The sequence below is a fragment of the Stigmatopora nigra genome, chromosome 8 (genome assembly GCF_051989575.1).
Source record: "Stigmatopora nigra isolate UIUO_SnigA chromosome 8, RoL_Snig_1.1, whole genome shotgun sequence".
NCBI classification, from domain to species: domain Eukaryota; kingdom Metazoa; phylum Chordata; class Actinopteri; order Syngnathiformes; family Syngnathidae; genus Stigmatopora; species Stigmatopora nigra.
Window position 1 is genome coordinate 7,709,029 of NC_135515.1, and position 19,912 is coordinate 7,728,940.

A 19,912-nucleotide genomic window follows, 5' to 3' on the forward strand; every position below is an offset into this window, starting at 1 on the left:
GTGCTGCTGCATGGAAATATGGATGTTCTTTCCAGCATCGATCCCCACATTCGGAGCAGAGATCTTTACGGTGATCACTTTGTAAGCTTCTCTGAGGGATATTTATTTGGACTCTGATTATTTGACTTTAATTACTTTTTTTTATCTTAAAGAATCCCAATCAAGAGGCTGACGATGAGGCCTTGGATTCGGTCAATAAGGTCCCGGTCAGTCCAGGTAAGACACAATGTTGTCAAATATTACAATCAGTGTTTCTCGTATATTAAAATGAGTTGATGCATTTAGGAGCTAAAATATTTTCAGGTACTTTTTTCTTAACAGGCGAACCAATGCAATAATCAAATGAATAATTTGCCTGTAATAATCAATGAATGAATGACCTTTTGTCATAAAGGACATCAACATCATTTGATTTGAGAACTTGCATTTTATTACAATTGTGCAAGTTTATTACAGTTACGAATGTTAAAACCTAGTAATTAAAAGCAGGAATTCCAGAAGTAGAATTTGGTATCTTTTTCAACTAGTTCCTAAACGCATCTTGTCATAACGTTTTCTAATGATAATTGTAAAGATGAATTGTGGTTTTATAAAAGGATAATGTTGCAAATTATGATTCGCACGTCAGTTTGGATGTGGTATAGAGGTCTGCATAAAGGTTTTCTTTATTCGTTTGTTCTTTGTTCTATTCTTTTCTCCCTGTTACTGTTATTGCTTTTCCTTTTTACTTTCATTTCCCCTTCTGATTTCTCTCTTTTTTAATATCATCTTCCCTCCCTGACACGCATATTCCGTCTCTTCTTCTCAAAGCGTCTATTTTCGCCCATATATATGAATACGTGTATTTCACTAGGACAAACAAGTGCGCCGTTTGTGACAGCGCACTGTATATATCCACTTGGTTATGAGGCGTCCTGGAACGCATCTCTCCCGTTGGAGTGTCGCATATTCCACGCGCCCGTGAACGCATCACAGCCATTGTCAGTGAAGGGAGGAGGAAAAATGAGGCAGAGTCGAATCTGTCTTCTCCTTTCACAGTCATCACAGGGAATATCCGACGGCCGTTTTCTGCTCTAAATCTAACGGTCCGGTGCCGATCGAGTGTCCCGAGACCCCCGGAGACGTCGCGGGGGAGATATATACGCCTTTTCTTTGTGGCTGCTTGACAACAGGACGCCGGCTGCTGCTTTTCAGTCGCCGCATTCAGAAGAGTAGCGGAACTCCTCGAGGCTTTCTTCGTGGCAAGGGCCCCCCGTCTACCTCTGTGGAAATGTGCCCCCCTGGATGTGTATTTATGACAAATCCAAACCGATTTTGCCTTTTTTGTCAAGCTAGTGACTAAGGCGGCTAGTCTGTTAGCCAGCTAGCCTGCGCCCGCAGTTTAATTATCCGCCTTGCCAGGACATTTGCTTCTTAACCTTTGGGATCATCCTGTTAGCGACGCCGTCTGTCCACCGGAATGCGGAGATAAAGGCGAGGGGCCGCGAGAGAGTGAACCCCCCATTAGGGGGGGCACTGGGGGGCTGGGGGTCGAAAGTCAGGCCTGACTTTTGGGTATTTACTTGTTTTTCTCGATGATGTGGAGCTGCGTGGAGTTCACTGGACTCTTCGCCGTGGTGCCTTCACGGACAGTCACCATGAAGATTGTATGATTGCCCCCCCTGCAATTCGCCGTGTTTGTTGTTGACAGCCACGGGGTGTGTTGTCTGGCCCCGGGTCTACAGAACACACAGCCGTCTGCTTATTTCCCCTTCTACTGACCGGAATCGCACTCAGGGACGAGCATGTCTTTATTACGCGCCGCACTGCCCGGAAACGACAGGAATCCGGATCATGTAAGTGCACGTAAACAACACTCAGACATACATAAAGGTAGAGAGGGGATAGGGCGCCTCAAAAGTGATGTTGTCCGGGCAAATCCATTTTGATCAATGAGCACCGCCATCCACGCCCAAAAGCCGATCAATATCTAATCCAGTTGATGTGGGACCACCCGCTTATCCTGCATCACCCCTCTTTGTCAAGGATGGACGTCCAATTTGTGAAAACTTAGATTTCATTGCTTTGACGGCGATGGATGTTCAATTCATTTTGATTGAGATGAAGTGTATGACCATAATAACCTCTGCTATCAGTATTATCCTGATTTTGTGATTAATAGAAAAACAAACAACAAATTATTTGAACTTTTTTGCACTTGCTGCACATTATAAATTCCAAATATGAACCAGTACAGAGATTAGTAGAAAAGACAACAATGATGGTGTCTATGTGCAAATTAACATAATCAAATGTATCAATTTTTTAACACTTACCATCTGCTCGAGTGTATAAATATCTGTACATTAGGTTTTTGGTGCACACAAAACTTGAATAAATTTGCTAAGCACAATATAGGGATGAAATGGACAGTCTTGCCACTTAACCGAAACTTTTTCTGACACTATTGAATTATTTTGACTGTCTAATCTGTTGAAATGCAGCAGGAAATCCAACCACGCTTCTTCCCACCTTTTCCCTAAGAAACCGCAATAAACAAATCCAATGTGATTATGTTACTACGCTAACGCCGTAGGCATTCCAGAATCTAAATAAATCAACCTAATTTATTCTAAGCGTGGCAACGGATATTTCCCCATTCTGCTTGCTTTTCTTGAAAGATAACTGCTTCTTCTTTTTAAACAAAATGTAATTTAAAAGGTTTCTTGTGTGGACTGGGCCAAAGTCACAATCCCTGCTATTTGTTAACTTAACCGTGGTAACAGCATTGGAGCTTGAAATGTTGTTTTTTTCTCTGCCTTGCCTGAGCTTTTTAAAATTCTGCTTATTTAATAGAAAACATAACTAATCTAGGTTTAACCTGTGGCCATCAAACTTTTATTCAGCACTTAGGCAATCTTTAATGTTTTTCTAGGTAGAGTTACAATGGTATGACGTGTCATATGATGTCTTTATTTTCCTGTAGGACTAATATTTTTGCATTAGGCAAGTGTTGGGGGGGTTGGTCAGGGCAGTGTTTCCCAAGCAATGTGCAAGAAGTCATACTTCGTAATAGTCAGAGTGAAAAATTAATATGGGTATATCTTATTTAACTACAAATATTTCAGATGGTGGCATCTCTTGAGATTTTTTTAATGCAAAAAAAATGTTGGGAAACACTGGATCAGGGTATGTAAAGGAAGTCTCTATGTGGGCGTGGCTTAGTGCCTGTGTGGACTTGCACAGTTTTATTGTTTTTCTACTATCGAGTGCACTCTGTATACCGACACATGTATATCAAGTGTTGCCATGGAGTTCACCAGCAAGCAAATGTTGTTGCTAACCGTTAGATACTCAGAATTAGTTGCAGTGCTATCACATTTGTAGCCGCTTTAAAAAAAAAATCTACCCTTGGAGCGTGTATACTTGTCAACAAAATTGGTCGTCATGTCTACCTTGTAGAGAAAGAGCCATGCTTGAAAAGCTAAAGGAAGTCTGCCAATTAGCTTCAAAGCTTCTATTTTAGGGTTTGATGACTATGCTTATGTCTTCTGAATGATTTGAAAAAAACATCCCCCAAAGCAACTTATTACAGAATTGAAAGGGGGAAAAGTTCCAAGAAAATTCCTTGAAAAAAACAGGAAAACTGCCATATACCAGTAATACATTTCCTGGACTTATGAACTTGATTCATTGTCTTTCTGTCACAAATTGTTCGCTGGCACTTCCCTACAAACTTTAATATTCAGGTGGCCTATATTTTTCTTTTTTGTTTTCCAACCGGATCGCTTAGTAATAAGTAAGGTCAGAGAAGTGGGCCATTCATGGACGGCCATGTTTCCAGCTTAAAGTTGTGGTCTTGGCGGTAATTCATGTGCCATCTGTTTGTTCTTTGCTCTCCTACTAAAAATGGCCACCTGGAAGTCGCTGTATAATGCAGCTATGAGCATTTATGAGTGCTGATAGAAAAAAAAAACATTTGTAATGAGATACAGGCTAAGCAACATTATGGCGCATATCGTGTGATGTTAAACAAATGTAGTGCCTAGTGTGTGTGTGCACGTGACAACTTTTAAGCCGTGTTGTCATTCTTCAAACGTAACGCATGTGTTCACCTGTATTCCCTCGATAGTCCTTGAAAGGCCTCGGCAATCACGTGCTTGCTAAGGTGTGTGCAACTGAAAAATGGGGTTATAATTTACATGGTTGGCTGGTGGTGAAAAGCAAACAAAAATATTTTTATTCCTGAATCTCAACAGTCAAAGCACATATATGTTCGCATTTAATAAGTATACTAACTTACGTTCTTATGACATTGTATATTCCTGGTAACATTGGCCAATTTCGAAGTTTTGATGCTAAAACAAAAGTTTACACACAAGGAAATGACACAAGTTGCAACTGTACTAGAAAAGGAAAATAAATCATCTTTTTGAAAATCTTATTTTAATGTATTTTCATACCATTTGCCCAATGTAAAGTGGATCCAGGCCCCCAAATCCCACCCCATGTATATATTTATTTTCCTTTTAGATGTGTTTTTTTTGTTGTTGAGTTTTTGCCTTGGCTGCCTTTTACAAATCTTGGCCTTATTGCACAATTTGACATGCTTGCTGTCATCATTCAGACTGGAAATGTTGCAAAAAGATGTCCGACAGTTCTTGTCCGTTTTTGTAGCTTGACGTTTTGGTGTTTATGATGTGGAAAAAAAGTGTTAGGATACCCACTGGAGGTGAAAAGAGAAGAAAATGTATAGTACACTATTCTTGGAATTCAGGCAGTTTCCATGCGTTTTTGTCGCCACAACAACGTGACACAACACTGCGACAATCGATCAATTTCATTAACAAAATGGATGTGACATGTTAAATAACACCTTGTGTGACTCACCCGCATCTATTTTCTCTGTGCCAAGAGACGCTAGCATGTGGGTGGGTGTGTGAGACTAAATGAACGAGAGGAACAGCGTAGGAATTTTTTTGCTTCTGCTCGTGTCTCATAATTCACAAGTGTAAAAAGGAAATTGTTGTTACGATGCGAGAGGAACTCAAGGTCAGGACAATTTTTTTTTCTTTCGCCGGGCAGTGATGTCACACTTCCTGTAGTCCACGGACACACTTCCTCTTACAACACATGTAGACATACACACTGAATGACAGATAACTTGTCTGTGGGCTGCCATCACAAGATTTTTCCAGTTTTGCAGAGTTCATCCTAATGATCTGGCCTTGACAGCAATAAGCGTCCACTACAATTGGACTGGGATGGTCGGCAGTGATCCCTCATTTGCTGTTTGCTCTCCCAGACTAAATGGGTTGGATGTCTTTTGCTTTTTATGGGTGTTTTTTATCATATGTATACATTTTTTATGAGCTACAACAGCACAGTCTTTGAATACATTGTAAATCTGGGTATTTCATTTGAATTCATGGGTTAAACTACTACTAACTCCCACAAAAATGAATTCCAAAATCCTTCTGAAAATGTATTTTTAGTGTTCAACAAATTTGATGACTCGCCAACCCTTTATCAGGTCAAAACAACAGTATTTTACCACCGTGTATTTGTACTATCCCACTCTTGTGTCTTGCAATATGCCGGATAAACGGGGGATGTTTGGGTGTGGGATTTGATGGAGGGTGACGGGGGCACAAATTGATGTGAGCTTTCCCAAAATGAAGATACGCCTCAAGACAAAAGGGAGGTTTGGAAAGGCGTGGCCAAAGCGAGATGGGAGGCAAATTGCTTTGTGTGATGGTGATTGGGGGAAGGGATGGCAAAATTAAGGTGAAGAGCAGAACATTGATGTAGGATTTGATAGGAAAAATATACATTATTTATGTTTTGTGCTCATAAATGATATATTCAAACCTAATGGAGACGTGTATCTAGATGTATTGTTTGTCTGCTGTAATGCAATCGGATATAGAAAGTCATTTGATTTCAGAGTGGTGTATTTTTTTTTCATTGTTACTGTTTATTTTTCTATACTGTACCCCAGTTTTGTTAAAAAATAATGTTATCTTCATTGATGTATTGAATATTTGTTTGCATTTTTATAATATGATGTTTTGATATTTGTCTTCAGCACACCTCACTGTCCACCAGCCGCTCGGATAAAGGCTCGGGCTGGTCCAGCCGCTCGTTGGGCGCCAGATGCCGCAACTCCATTGCACTCTGCTCAGACGAGCAGCCGCACATCGGAAACTACCGGCTGCTCAAGACCATCGGCAAGGGCAACTTTGCCAAGGTCAAACTGGCGCGCCACATCCTGACGGGCAAAGAGGTACGCTAATGGAACACAGCCAGTTCAAAGCAAATCATACAATATACTCTACTTGCAAAAACTAAAATCTTTCCAAAGTATTGCACATAGGCCACATTCTCTATTTTCTGAAATTAATGCACTGGTCTCAAACTGTCGGCCCGGGGGCCAAATCTGGCCCTCCACATCATTTTTGTGCGGCCCGAGAAAGTAGATCATGAGTGCCGACTGTCTGTTTCAGAGTCAAATTCAAATGAAGATTATAAATGTGTATTTCCAGATTTTTTAATGGTTATTACATAATTGTGTTTCTTGCTTAGGTTGCAATAAAAATCATTGATAAAACCCAACTCAACCCTTCAAGCCTACAAAAGGTGAGTGAATTTTATTTCATTAATCAACACTGAGTGTTTTTTTTAACACATTTTAAAACTTTTTATATTTTGTGTTCACTGACTTACTAAGAATGTTGTGGCATTTTTGTTTTTATGATTACAATATAAATAAATATATCTCTGAAGTGACCATTCTAGGCAGTAGTAGTTCACCTTTCCCCCAAGATCAGCCAGGAAAGGTTTCAGCACCCTTCAACCTTGACGAGGTTAAGCGGTGATGAAAAATGAATGAATATATATTAACTCATTAAATGCCAATGACAGGGAGAGACATCCAATCAATTTGAATGGGGGGGTTTCAGTCAAAATGGGTTGAATATTTTTCGCTTTCAATGGCAGCCATTGGTTATTTTTTGTCATTTAGTACATTTATGTGGCGAACTTAACGTTATTAGCTGCTCACCAACTTTTGAATTTAGAGGGCCTTTAATTACCTATGTCGTAATTGAATTTGGAATAAATGGGCTTTTTTGCCATTCTATGTATAATCTATGGCCCTAACTCCACCCCTTTTAATGTCCATATTGTCCATGAAATTTTATATTACTCAGTTCACAAACCAACCCAATGGCAACCACGGTAAAATCCTATTTATAAGCAATGTATTGTGTTGACAGCATGCTTTTTTATGTCTTAGGGTGTTTGTTTTTTTTTCAAAGAATTGCAAGTCACAGTCCATTATTGAGTCCTGATTCAGTAGCTCGTGCGTGGACTGCAAATGCAGCCACACACGCCAATGTTTGAACAGCCTTGCTTAACGCACTGTCAGTGTACTTATCATTATTCAACCTTGTTTTTTTGTTCTTTCTCAATTGTTAAAACATGTTAGTAATAGTGTCACACGCTGGCCAGTTCACACTTGATCCAGCAAACAAACAGCTTTTGTCTAATTAATTATTCGTTGACTATATCAGCACCAGAAACACAATCAATAAAGCATCGGGCACACACGGCCGGGTTATTGATGAGTTGTCTGCTGATTAGCTAACAAGTGGTGATAACATTAGTGTGTTGACGCGGACTGGCCTTGTGTAATAGTCGTTCCCATCTGGCCTGGATGCCAACAAGTCCGGACTGCTTCTGTTTTTGGCGAGCTTTGACATCATATGACGTTTGAGAGAAAATGTCATTTAACTTTCTTTAAAATCACTGTCAATACATGGCATGTGTATTCATATGCAAATGTATCTAAACCATAACAAAAACACATTTTGAGCAGAATGTATGCAATCCATAGATGTATTTTAAAAAAATTGTCTGGATTTGAAGCATTCTTTCTGAAATACTCGCACATGCCAAGGGAAAGGTTCAGTGGATTGTTGTCATGTAAATGTGCCCTTAAACTGTCCGATGGTGAGACTGATTAAGTGTTTGGAGGCTGCATTGGATTTGAGCCGTGCTCTGGCAATGCTGGGAAGAAACATCTCCCCCATGTTGGCCCCCTAAACCTGGATTTGAATTGCGGACAGGCTAACAAAAGGGCACCAGGGTGAGGTGGGGAGTTGAGGGGCCTTGGAAAAGGACAGAAGAAAGACAAGATAGAGACTAGGACACTATGTAGACTTTGGGTGCCTGGCTGCCTTTTGTCTGCATGTGTAATGCAATTATATGCATTGCCATTGTCAATTTTGAGAGGGCTTTGTTCAGGTTTGGTATGGAGAATCATGGACAAGATGGCGGTCATGTTGGGAGCAGCATTTCCCACAAGCAGCATGAAAACGACAGGGAAAAATTGCCCCGTATTTAAAGTCTATTAGCAATGACTTCAGGTGGAAAATGTGGCTTCACTGTGGCTATTGGTTGAGATTTGAATGGCAGAAAATCAGCAGAAAGCCAAATCCTCAGTGCAAAAATAACTCACAATAATTATGGATTAATGGGGGCTTTTCTGCAACGAGACTCATCAACCTGGATTATTTATGAATGATTTGTTTTTTAATCTTCTCCAACAATTGTGTCTGCAATGCACCTCGTGATGATGGTTTTCAAAAGAGATGTGCTAAATTTTAACTGCAAAATGTTGATAGCAAATAACCACACGGCATCGGTTCTCCACCGAATAGCTTAGCAACATGGTTAGTCAATTGTTTTAATGAGGACAAGCACTGTAAAATGGATAAACAAAACAGGTGACACAACACAGAGCGCAGCGCGTGTAATCAAATTAACTAAGTGGAGCATCTGAGTACTTGACAAAGAATTAAGAGGATGAGCCTGTCACCTCGACTTGACTTTATTTTCCACGTGCCGTCAGTTGTACTGGACGTGCGATGAATTCGAGTCTAAATTTCTGGGTGGCTTTTCCAACTCGTCGTTCCCGTTGGAACCCTCTGTGGATCATTCATTTGACTTCCTGGCCGGCTGCCATGACAACGGCCGTGCCGCGTCATGGTTTCCGTGACAATGCCGGTATTAATCCCGCTGAGGACCAAAACACTGGCTGCACACACAGCTTCTGTGGCGTATGAACCAATTGAACATCTCAAACACTTGTTCTTTTGAATGATGGTTATTGCTTATTAGGCAAGAAATATCGAGCCCTTTATCGAAAAATTGAATTGGGAAGTCGGTGGAGCTTTGCATGCCAATTTTTAATATTGTTTTAGCATCTCAAAGAATGCAAAATAGCCTTAATTTTCAATATAGTTCCCATTATACAAGAACAGATCTTTTGATTGACAAATTAAATGTGCAAAGAAAAATGGTAACCACAAATTTGGCACTCAAATCTGCCTGTTTTTCCCAAAACAATCAATTGTGGAAGCCCATTTTTGAGGCAATGCTTTCTGTGACATCACATTAAGAGTTGGTGATCATTTCTAGCTTTCTCGTGTTATGCTAATTAGTGCACATTGCCTGAATGACAGAACCATCACACGGCAGCAAGAGAATAGAAAGCTTAGGATAGCATGCGAGATTTGCGTGTGACATCATCTTATGTTAGATTTTCGAATGGGTGGGGCCTAGGCATCTAAGAAAGGAAGACTATTTCAGATCAAGCTACATTTTTTTAACGGATTTGTGTTCAAAATATCATCTGTTATCCCCTCTGTAGTCACTTTCTATCATATTTTGCAGCATCTCCAAAAACTAAATGCATTTCCAAATGCAGTAAATTCACAGCACCTCACAATCTCACGCTCTTTGGCTATTGTGACGTCATTTAGGGAGTGCCTGTTTACATCCGTGCGTCATTTCACGTCTAAAAACGGCGAGCCGCTCAACCGGCCCAAGTTTCTTTTCTTATGGAGATGTTGCAATGAAAAGATGAGGAAGTGAAGTTTTATTGTGTTCACTTCTTCTAATGATCCGCTACCAAACCTTTTTTTCCTGTTTTTTTCCACCCTTCATGATACATTAAGTAGCATTATAAGTGGCAATGCATTTAGCTGGTTTTATGAGGGTTGCCATCAAAGCATTGCAATTTCAACATATTTGCATTGTATATGCATTGTTATATTCAGTTGCAGGGGTGGGCTAAAGTGGTATCAATATGAGTCGTATTAATAAGATGATCTTTCATTTCTGCAGCTTTTTCGCGAGGTACGCATCATGAAAACCCTCAACCACCCCAACATTGGTGAGTGACACCTAACTTGATTTTTTATTGCCAGGTTTTATTTAGTCTAACCATTTCTCTGTGTGATACAGTTCAGCTTTTTGAAGTCATAGAGACAGAAAAGACTCTCTACCTTATCATGGAGTATGCTAGTGGAGGTAAGCGATACCTATTGTACTGCTCTCAAACATCTCAACGGTTTCTTTTTTTTTGTGAGCAAACCTCCAGTAGAGAATGACCTTGTCATACATTCTTTTGTGTGCTGTACGGGAGATGAGCAATGCATCCCTCCACAAGGATATCATCTCTCTGTCTGTCTAACTATTGGACTTTTTGCTTGATAAATGGCAGCAGTAGATAGTTATAATCTATTCTCAGAATAAAAAGACCAAGAGAGAACTCATAATAAGCTGAAGTGGACTTGTGACTCCGTTTTTTTTTTATTTAAGTTGATGACTCACCATCTGTTGTTAGGCCAACATTTAAAACCAAATTGTGGCTAAATATAACCATAATTTCAAGTTGTTGGATGTGATTATGATTAAAAAAACTGGGTTTATGTCTATTTTACTGGACATATATTTATTGGAATGGGTAACGTTCATGTCACAGTAGAACGAGGGTGAGAATACAGATACAGGAAAGGCATTTTAGACATAAATAAAATAAAAATAAAATCTTGGCTTCTACAGTAACCATTACTGACTGATTCTGTTTTTTCATTCCCTCCAGGGGAGGTTTTTGACTACCTTGTGGCTCACGGCCGGATGAAGGAGAAAGAGGCCCGCGGCAAGTTCCGACAGGTCGGTTACAACTTAAATGCATTTTTCTCAGGGTTTAATTAGAATAAATGAGTGATCTGTTACGTCATAAACATTTGAAAACAAAAAAAAAAGTTAATGGTGTTGGCACGTGAGTCAGCAAACGAGCTATAATTTAGCAGAGTGTGACGCAAAGGCGCCACAAATATTTCCACTGTGGCCGGCTGAAGAATAAAACAAACTGAGGCTATGTCATTCTCGTTGGTATATCGTCTACTGTACTTGAAGCATGTTTTATTGTCTTTCCACAGATCGTTTCAGCTGTGCACTATTGCCATCAGAAAAACATTGTTCACAGAGATTTAAAGGTGAGCCCACGTCCAAGTTTAACAACATTTTCTGGGTAAAAAAAAAAATTGGAAGCCCCAAAAAAGTCCAAAACAGCAAAATGTTCAAGAAAAAAATGTTTAATGTAAAATGAAATATTTAAGCTTTATTTGGAAGCTTACTTTTTTTTCAATATATTTTGCCAGTATTGATCCGATGCCAATTGCATATCCATATTTTAGACCAGTATAATTAAAGTCACCAGTGAATGACAAATATTAAAATGAGCCCTGCTGGTACCTCAAATGCTGTTTACAAATATGACCCAATTTTTGACATGATTAGTGTCTAGTCTCACTCAGCGTTCATGTTTGCCTTTTGCGGTCTGACTTTCACCAGCCGAAGAGAACAATAGAATTGAAATCACACGGGACTTTTGGATCAGATTCCAACTTGTGACCAAATCCACTATAATCCAATACTCCAAAAATAGCCACAACTACCACCAATACTAAATGATTGATACTGATACTAAATCACGATCTGATTGAGACATCTCTATTTTGTCTGCACAACCGATTTGCAAGGACAATGACCCCGAGCACAAAACCACTCCGCCATTTTAGTCACCATTGAGAATTCTGGATAATATTTACTACATGCTCCAATCTGTAAATTTTGTTAAGAATGCCGCAGCCATCGTTTTGCTACTTTAGTTGTTAAACCCGTTTTGTAGTGCATTTTGATCTCAACATATGCCACTCTGACATCATCTATTTTGTCCTCGCAATCTAGGCAGAAAATCTGCTACTGGACGCCAACTCGAACATCAAAATTGCTGACTTTGGCTTCAGCAATGAGTTCATGGCCGGCAACAAGCTGGACACCTTCTGCGGCTCTCCTCCTTACGCCGCTCCCGAACTCTTCCAAGGCAAAAAGTATGACGGCCCCGAAGTGGACATCTGGAGCTTGGGCGTCATCCTCTACACGCTCGTCAGTGGATCGCTGCCTTTTGATGGGCAAAATCTGAAGGTTGCCACATTATTCCATTCTTTTGAGCATCTTGTCTTCCATTCCAAGCTCGTCTGATATTGTTTTGTGATTAGGAGCTACGCGAGCGTGTCCTGAGAGGGAAATACCGTGTGCCCTTCTACATGTCCACAGACTGCGAGGGAATCCTTCGCCGCTTTTTAGTTCTCAATCCTACTAAGCGCTGTTCACTGGAGGTGCGTGACAACATTTGTAGTAGGACTTGTTAATTGGATTTTATTTCTCAAGATAATCTAATTTTTCCCCCATTGGGGTCCTAAAGAGTTTTAAACGTTCAAATCTTGACAAAGTACATGGTCACATTTTAGTCAAGGTGTAAATCACCAAATTAATGACGACATTTGACAATGAATGAAAACTATTCTCTTTCTCCAAATGCCATTTCAGATGACACTATTCTTTTGCGATCCAATCAATTTGATGGAATTGTTGATTTATTATTATTTATATTTATTTATAGGTTGATCAATCCAAATCAATTAACCGTTGCACCCCTCCTCTTATTGACATAATCTTTAGATAATGACAAAATGTTCTCCTATCTTTGCCTCAGCAAATCATGAAAGACAAATGGCTAAATGTGAGCTACGATGGAGAAGAGCTGAAACCCCACAAAGAACCCGAAGAAGACTTCAACGACACTACCCGCATCGGTGGGTTAACCCCGCCCCTTTCCTCCCTAAACAGAGACCCACGGAATGATGCCATGAACTGACAATCCTTGTTGCAGATGTCATGGTGGGAATGGGCTTCACCCGGGAGGAGATCAGAGACTCTTTAGTCAGTCACAAGTACAACGAAGTGACGGCCACCTACTTGCTGCTGGCCCGCAAGAATGAGGTAAACATATCCACATTTTGTTTACGTCTCCAATGGCTCATTTCCACCGTGAATTCTCCCAATATAACGATGCCGTTTTTGCCTCAGTTCGAAGGCAGCGTGTCCCGCTCCGGCAGCAATCTCAGCCTGGCCCGGGTCAGGCCCGGCACCATCGCCAACGGTACCAGCAAGCACTCCTCTTCCTCGTCCGGTGCCGCTTCCTCCGCTCACAAGCCACTGCGCAGCGTCTCCACCTACCAGCGTCAGAGACGACACTCGGACTTCTGTACGACGTCGCGGTCCCCCTGCCCTGGAAGCGCTCTTCATCCGCCGTCGTGTTTTCGTCCTCCCGCAGGCGGTCCGGCTGTTCCCGGCTCGGCGCATCCCAAGCGAAGTCCCAGCACCGTGGGAGAAGCAGCGGGGTTAAAGGAGGAGAGGCTCTCGGTCCGTAAGGCCAGCAACAATGCGGTGGGCTCTCGGAGCATCCCGACTCCATCCAGTCCCATGGTCAGCTCCGCCCACAATCCCAACAAAGCCGAGATTCCCGACAGACGCAAGGACCTCAACGCTACCACGGTAAAGATTATTGAAATAATACATTGTTCGAGTCTATGTCGCGATCTGCTCGGATTAGCCAAGTATGTTAGATTTCGGGGAATTTAAGGAGCGTGGAGATTATCCTGGGATCGACCCTTTAATATAAACGGTAAATGCTTGAGGATCTCCTTTCTGGCCATGTACACTATTCGCTTGAATTGTAATTATTCCTGTTATTTTATGGAGCAAATGTCTTAGAATAATGGCCTTTTTTAAGGACATTCTAAATATTTTTCAGCTGCCCCAATACATTTCAAAGCAACGTCGTTCTTTTTGTTTTTATATATGAAATATTATATATATATCATGATTGGTAAAAAAAATCTAAATGATTTGTCATTCAAATATTACGTATATTGTCACAGGACAAGATTTTATGACTTCAGACTTGTTAACCACTTGTGAAGATTTGACTTGGTGGTCAGAGAGGAAAAAAAAAACATGAAAATGTTTTTTCTTGCTGGTCTTCACTTGTTGATATCATCTTTTTTCCCCTTCACAGAATAATGTCTCAGGTAGTGGCATGACGCGACGGAACACATACGTTTGCAGCACGGACAGACACACGCTGCTGCAAAATGGCAAAGAAAACAGGTGAGTAGCATGTGGAACACTAGCTTTAACTCTTAAAAATGTTCAGTCACCCTTCCAAGTCAAAATGGATTAGATTTTTGGCATCCAAAGAGTAAATTATTATAGAGAGAGGAAAAGAGGTTCTGATTCCCATTCCATGGGTCACACTTGCCCTCTTTGACTCCAGAATTGTTTTTTTTTTTTTCTTTTTAAGTGATTAGAGAGAAAGTCAATGGGGGCGCATACAAATGTGTTAGCCAGCACGGCAATGATGAAGTGGCTGCTGGCAGCGCGCCCCAACGACCCCATCCAATCTATTTGCCTCTGAGGCTTTGTCAATGTGATGCCATTCCAGAGTGCTCCATGAGCCCGCTCGGCACTCACGTGCAAGCCCACGTGCACTGACACACGCGTTTTTCAACACGTGGCGCCGTGACCACTTTTATATCTCACAACAGCGCCACACCTTGACCCGAGTGTCCGAGACGTACATTCCACCTTGTGTCTTTTCTCACCCCCCCCCAGTTCCCTCTCCCACCGGCTGCCCCCCGCCTCACCCTCCACCCACAGCATCAGCGGCGCATCGGCCTCGTCCTCCTCGGCCTCTACGCCCTCCTCGCGTCTGACTCGAGGCTCCACGGCCAGGAGCACCTTCCACGGCGGGCAAATCCGAGACCGCCGGCCACCCTTGCACTTGTCGCCCGCCTCGCCGACGCCAAGCCTGGACTCTGGCGGCCCCCCGCCCGCTTCCAGGACCCCACGCGCCACCAGCAACTTGCTCAGCAAGCTCACCTCCAAGTTGACCCGCAGGTAAGCGGAGAAGCCGCGTGAGAAATTTGATGGCAAGAAGAAACGTCTGCTAACGGTGTGGACTAGTGCTGAAGCTAATTGATTAGCACACCAAAAAAATGGACATTTTCAAATATACTTGATGATGTTGTACTCTAGTCTGTACTAATAATGTTAATGACTCCTACAAGTACATAAAGGTCTCATCTACTAACCTATGCGCTTTTATTCTTTTTCCGTCAAGGTTGATAGGTTGTCCGCCTCAGGTTGACCTTTTTGACCTTGTTTCCACCAGGCTGTTAAGTGCATTTAGGTACAATCATGACGATTATGGGATGTCAGCACATACTTTTGCAGACGCTAATAGTTTGCCTGTCATATTAGAGTGTGTATTTTTCACTTGGGTATAGCATAGCATTTTCTCATGACTTTCAAGGGAAAGACAATACTTTTATCATGTGAATCCCAATAGAAATCCATTGGAAAAAATATTGAAATGTCATTTTTCTGATCTTAATAGAAGAGTCTCTTTAATCAACCTTTTCCAGATTGGTCACTCATACCAAGTGTTATCTTTTCCTGACATTATGTCTGGTGGAAACAAGGCTTTAAGCAAAGGTCACGCTGTGTCCTTTTTCCCCATTAAAGTAGTTTTTGTGACACCGTACCCTAGAACCGAGGCGGACAACTGTGTCGTGGCGCTAGTCTTTTGCTTTTTCCTGTTTGATTGTCTTAACACGTTATCTTCCCCTGGCCAGTCACCTGCCGATCCGCCATCCTGTCCTCTTCTTCTTCTTCTACTTCTTCTAGTTGTTGAATGTTCTGCTGTTTCCTCTCACCTCCTCCTTTGTCGACTTCCTTCTTTGCTCTGACAATCTGCTCTTGTTGTGTCATTCCACACCTCCTCTTCCTCTTCTTCCAGGGTCACTCTTGACCCTTCTAAGCATCCGAGCTCAAACAAATCGCTGTCGGGCCACGCCCTTCCGCAGGCCACAAAAACAATTAGTAAGTCTTCCTTTCCCATCTTTTCTGGCTGCTGTGTGTCACGCTCCATGCTCATCTAAATGTCATACCTGTCTGTGGATTTCAATATCCAGATCACTCACTGGTTGGAGTCGAGTCAGACAAAATTAGGACATTTATTTTTTTGACTTTTAAAGGTCTGACGACCGCTCAAACCAGCGACAACCCAAGTGTTTGTCTGCACTGTCTGTCTGTCTGACTGAGCGAATGGGTGGCCTGGTTTTCAGGCTACATAACTTTATCAATATATTTAGATGACTTGTTCTGTATTCCATGTTTGGACCTTCTGTTGACAAACTGGAGGGGAATATGGGTTAAAGCCATGTTCAAAAATACAACTTTTCACCCATTTTATTCTTAGGAAACTATCATTTCTCCACATATTAAGTATTTAGTCAAACAACCATGGAAGTATTGCTCCAGATTAATGTATTGTTATAACTTTATTATTTTAATGGTGGCAAAAGAATCCCCATTCTCCCCTATTATTTTCCCCCTTATTTTCTTCTTAGGTAATATTAAACAATTGAAGTGCACTTTTAAAATGATCAGTAACAACACAGATTAGTTCACAGTTTGAACACAGAATGGTCCTCTCGTTCATTACCTGTGCTGTTTACACATGCCGATTGGTCGCACGGTTAACCATGTTGTGTGCTGTGATTGGGGGAGTCGCTGAAGTAGAATTTTAGCAGGGAGTTTTGAAAAAAAAAAGAATATTCATGTTGTTGTTGTTGTGTTTTTTGCACTAATTGTGTTCTAATGGAAATCTTTGTCTTCCTCTTGAGGGTCACAGACGAACCTGAGAGAATCAGCAGATCTCCGGTCACAAGGTGAGTCACTAAAAACATCTTCTATCTTTTAACTCCTTAGTATATGATTGACATTTGCCGTATTTTAAGTTCACAGTGGTTTGCATGATAGAAACCTTTCATTTTAACAGTCACTTCATCTCATGAGTCGTGTATATGAATGGGGTCCCTTGTTTGACCCCCAAATAAAAAGCTATTCTTTTATTTTAAGTCCTTTTATATAGAAATGAATATCTTTTGTCATTAACGCTTTTTAACAGTGGTTATCACTATAGGCCTTTAACTATATTTGATGAGAACAAGTGATTGCTTGTCAAAAGTCTTTCCTTAGCCCAGATAAGCACCCAAGCAATAGTAAAGTTTAAATTGATGAGGTTCTCCTTTTGTTTTCTGAAAGTTGTATGTGTTTTCTCTCAGTGTCTCTGGCTAGAAGCAGCAGGTAACGTTACTTAGTGCTAGTTAGCCGTGTTGTGTGGTTGGTTACTTGTTCTAGGCCATCCTCTAAAAAAGAAATCCTAATTTTGTTATGTTTTCTTTTTTATCTTCATTGTAGACAGTATAGAGTAGAAAAAAATCACAATTTTTTCTGTAAAAGAACAAAAAAACTATAGTAGTAATACAAATATACGATAAAATGTATTTTTTTTACAATAAATATCAATCTTATTTAAAGAATTCATATAGAATGAATATGATAGTTACTTTTAATAATCATAGAATTCATGCGTAACAATGAATTAATGCGTATTAAGCCGTATTTGTAACTATATAAATGCCTGCTTATATGCACACAAATTATAGACTTGACATGCATTTATTAGCTTGGATTCCTAACAAATGTGTGATTTTAATCTATTTTCTTCTCTTTTTCCCCCCAACCCATCTGCATTAAACTCCTCTTCATTCACCAAATCTTTCTATCCATCCCCATTGACCACCTCTCATTTGGTTCAGTCGCCATATATCTGGGCATCAGAAAGCGAGCGAGCCCCGGACCCCCCGATGCGGCTGGGATGTGAGGGTGCGCAGCCCCCGCGACCCGGCCGAGGTGGTCCTGGCCCTGCGGGAGGCCGCCCAAGGCTGCGGCTGCCAGGTGCACCTGGCGGGGCCCTTTCTGCTGTCGTGCACGCACGGCGCCGCCGGCGCCCGAGTGGCCTTCGAGGCCGAAGTGTGCCAGCTGCCCGGCGGGCCGGCGCAGAGCAGCGGCGTGCGCTTCAAGCGCCTCTGGGGGGCGCCGCTCGCCTTCAGGGACATCGCCACTAAAGTGTCCAAGGAGCTGGAGCTCTGAGGGCATGGTTGGGGGGGTTGCTGGGGGCTAGCTCGGGCAGCGAGGGAGGAGACGCGGGCGCAAACTCTTTTAACGTGCCTCCGCCAAAGACGCTCGTTCTGTGGCTATTCACAAACTGCTAAAAACAAAAGAGAACGTCTCACACACACCATTTCTTTATATTTGACTGATGACATTAGTTAGCAACGAGTGTTCAGACCACATTCAAAACAAGAAAATGTTGCATAAAGTCAGAATCTGGAGTTCATAATTAAGTCATATTGGCCTAGAGGGGGAAAAAGGAATTCTTGGAAAAAATTTGGTCCCACCCAAAAATATGCTTCAATATTTTCAAGAGGTCAGTTTAAAATGGGAATATTGTACTTTTTTAAAAATTCAATGGTACAGGGTCAGGAACCTTATGAAATAATAATGATAAAATTAAAATGTTAAAAAGTCATGTTTTCTTCTGAATAGTATGCGGTTGTGGGGAAAAGTTTTATTTTTGCTGAAAAGAAAATGGTTTCATGGGTGGAAAAATAGTTTGAGGTGAAATGAAAGGAGAATGATGTCATAAATAAGGATTTTTTTTATTCATACTGGTATAACCAGGATATTTCCTGATATTTCTTGTTTTCACTGAGCTCTTAACACTCGTTCCATCTTAGCAATGTTTTTTTTTCTCTCTAGATTTGATATTTCTTTTGGAAACGCTGCTATCAATAGTTCCTTCGTCCACTTCAATATTTAAAAGGTTGGCGAGTCAACAAACGTGTTTAGCTAATGACATAACGTGCAGAAGTAGCCATGCTGCACACTGACCTCCAACCGCTAGAGGACAATATGCAGTGAACACAGGTCCAGTCATTCTAGCAAATATTTCTGAGATTTTTTTTGTTTCCTTTTTAACAGAATGGACATGGATTTTGGTCTACTGACTGGCACACTGTTAACTTTTATGTCTGTCGGCATCAAAAGGCAAACAACGTCTTAATGTTACAAAGTTTCCCAAATACAAGACGGGAAATTCGTCACCATCTCCACTCAATTACAAATGTCTAATTAGATTGCTGTGATTTATTTGACGACACGTATACCTGGCTGGCATCATTATGTTAGCACTAGCAAAAAAATGCTATAACTTGTTACTAATATAATGAAAAAATGTTAAACACTTGGCTTTTCCTGGCCAAGGTAATCAAATTGGTGTCAAGTGTGCGAGCTAACTGGAAAGTCCTTTTATTTTGAAGTTTGAACACAAAAACAATGCTACATTGTGACAAAACACCGTGAAGGTTATTTTGATCACTCTCTGTCTGTGTACTTAAAAGGCGTGCGAATGTCAAACTAATGCGAGACAGAAAGTCAGTGTGTGGCTTTTCTTCAGCTGGTGACTGAAGAGGTCAAGCTGTGACTTATATTTTTGTTCCTCCTTTAGGGCCTCCAGGACATGACTTTAGCAATTTTTGTAGCCGTCACTGTTTTTAATTTATGGAGCGAGCTGCAGCCCCTCAAAAAAAAATACGTATGACAAATAAAAACTTTGAACCTCTGATATTAAAGTGTGACCCGTGGGTCAATATTTTGCGGCCTCCCTTTGACATCAATAGTATTTTCAGTGTTGCCCCTGTGTTTTTTTTTTGCAATGGGAAATAAGAAAAATGTTTTAAATTAAATCTATTTAAATCGGTTTTAA

General features: G+C 41.1%; 1 protein-coding gene across 10 annotated transcripts; it reads left to right on the top strand.

Annotated features, from left to right (window-relative positions):
* The first annotated feature begins 62 nt into the window (after positions 1 to 62).
* On the top strand, positions 63 to 19,810 carry mark4b (MAP/microtubule affinity-regulating kinase 4b). 10 transcript variants are annotated; one of them, XM_077723218.1, is made up of 20 exons: positions 63 to 81; positions 153 to 216; positions 6,068 to 6,265; positions 6,565 to 6,618; positions 10,171 to 10,219; positions 10,291 to 10,356; positions 10,931 to 11,001; positions 11,271 to 11,327; positions 12,082 to 12,318; positions 12,393 to 12,512; positions 12,890 to 12,989; positions 13,067 to 13,176; positions 13,264 to 13,441; positions 13,511 to 13,731; positions 14,255 to 14,346; positions 14,851 to 15,135; positions 16,037 to 16,119; positions 16,926 to 16,970; positions 17,367 to 17,388; positions 17,904 to 19,810. In XM_077723218.1, exons 2-20 carry the CDS (start codon positions 175 to 177, stop codon positions 18,235 to 18,237), a joined length of 2,364 nt encoding a protein of 787 aa, XP_077579344.1. In that variant the 5' UTR covers positions 63 to 81; positions 153 to 174; the 3' UTR covers positions 18,238 to 19,810. The 10 variants fall into 10 exon arrangements, with proteins under 10 accessions (XP_077579344.1, XP_077579346.1, XP_077579348.1 ...); XM_077723220.1 differs by lacking the exons at positions 63 to 81; positions 153 to 216 and adding an exon at positions 801 to 1,835 and having other exon boundaries at positions 13,264 to 13,417; XM_077723217.1 differs by lacking the exons at positions 63 to 81; positions 153 to 216 and adding an exon at positions 804 to 1,835.
* The last annotated feature ends 102 nt before the right edge of the window (positions 19,811 to 19,912 follow it).

What these genes read in the sequence shown, in the direction of transcription:
- mark4b (XM_077723217.1), top strand. Translation starts at nt 1,785, where the DNA reads ATGTCTTTATTACGCGCCGCACTGCCCGGAAACGACAGGAATCCGGAT. An exon ending in ACGACAGGAATCCGGATCAT is followed by an intron (nt 1,836 to 6,067) that starts GTAAGTGCACGT and finishes ATTTGTCTTCAG; the next exon opens with CACACCTCACTGTCCACCAG. An exon ending in TTGATGGGCAAAATCTGAAG is followed by an intron (nt 12,319 to 12,392) that starts GTTGCCACATTA and finishes TTTTGTGATTAG; the next exon opens with GAGCTACGCGAGCGTGTCCT.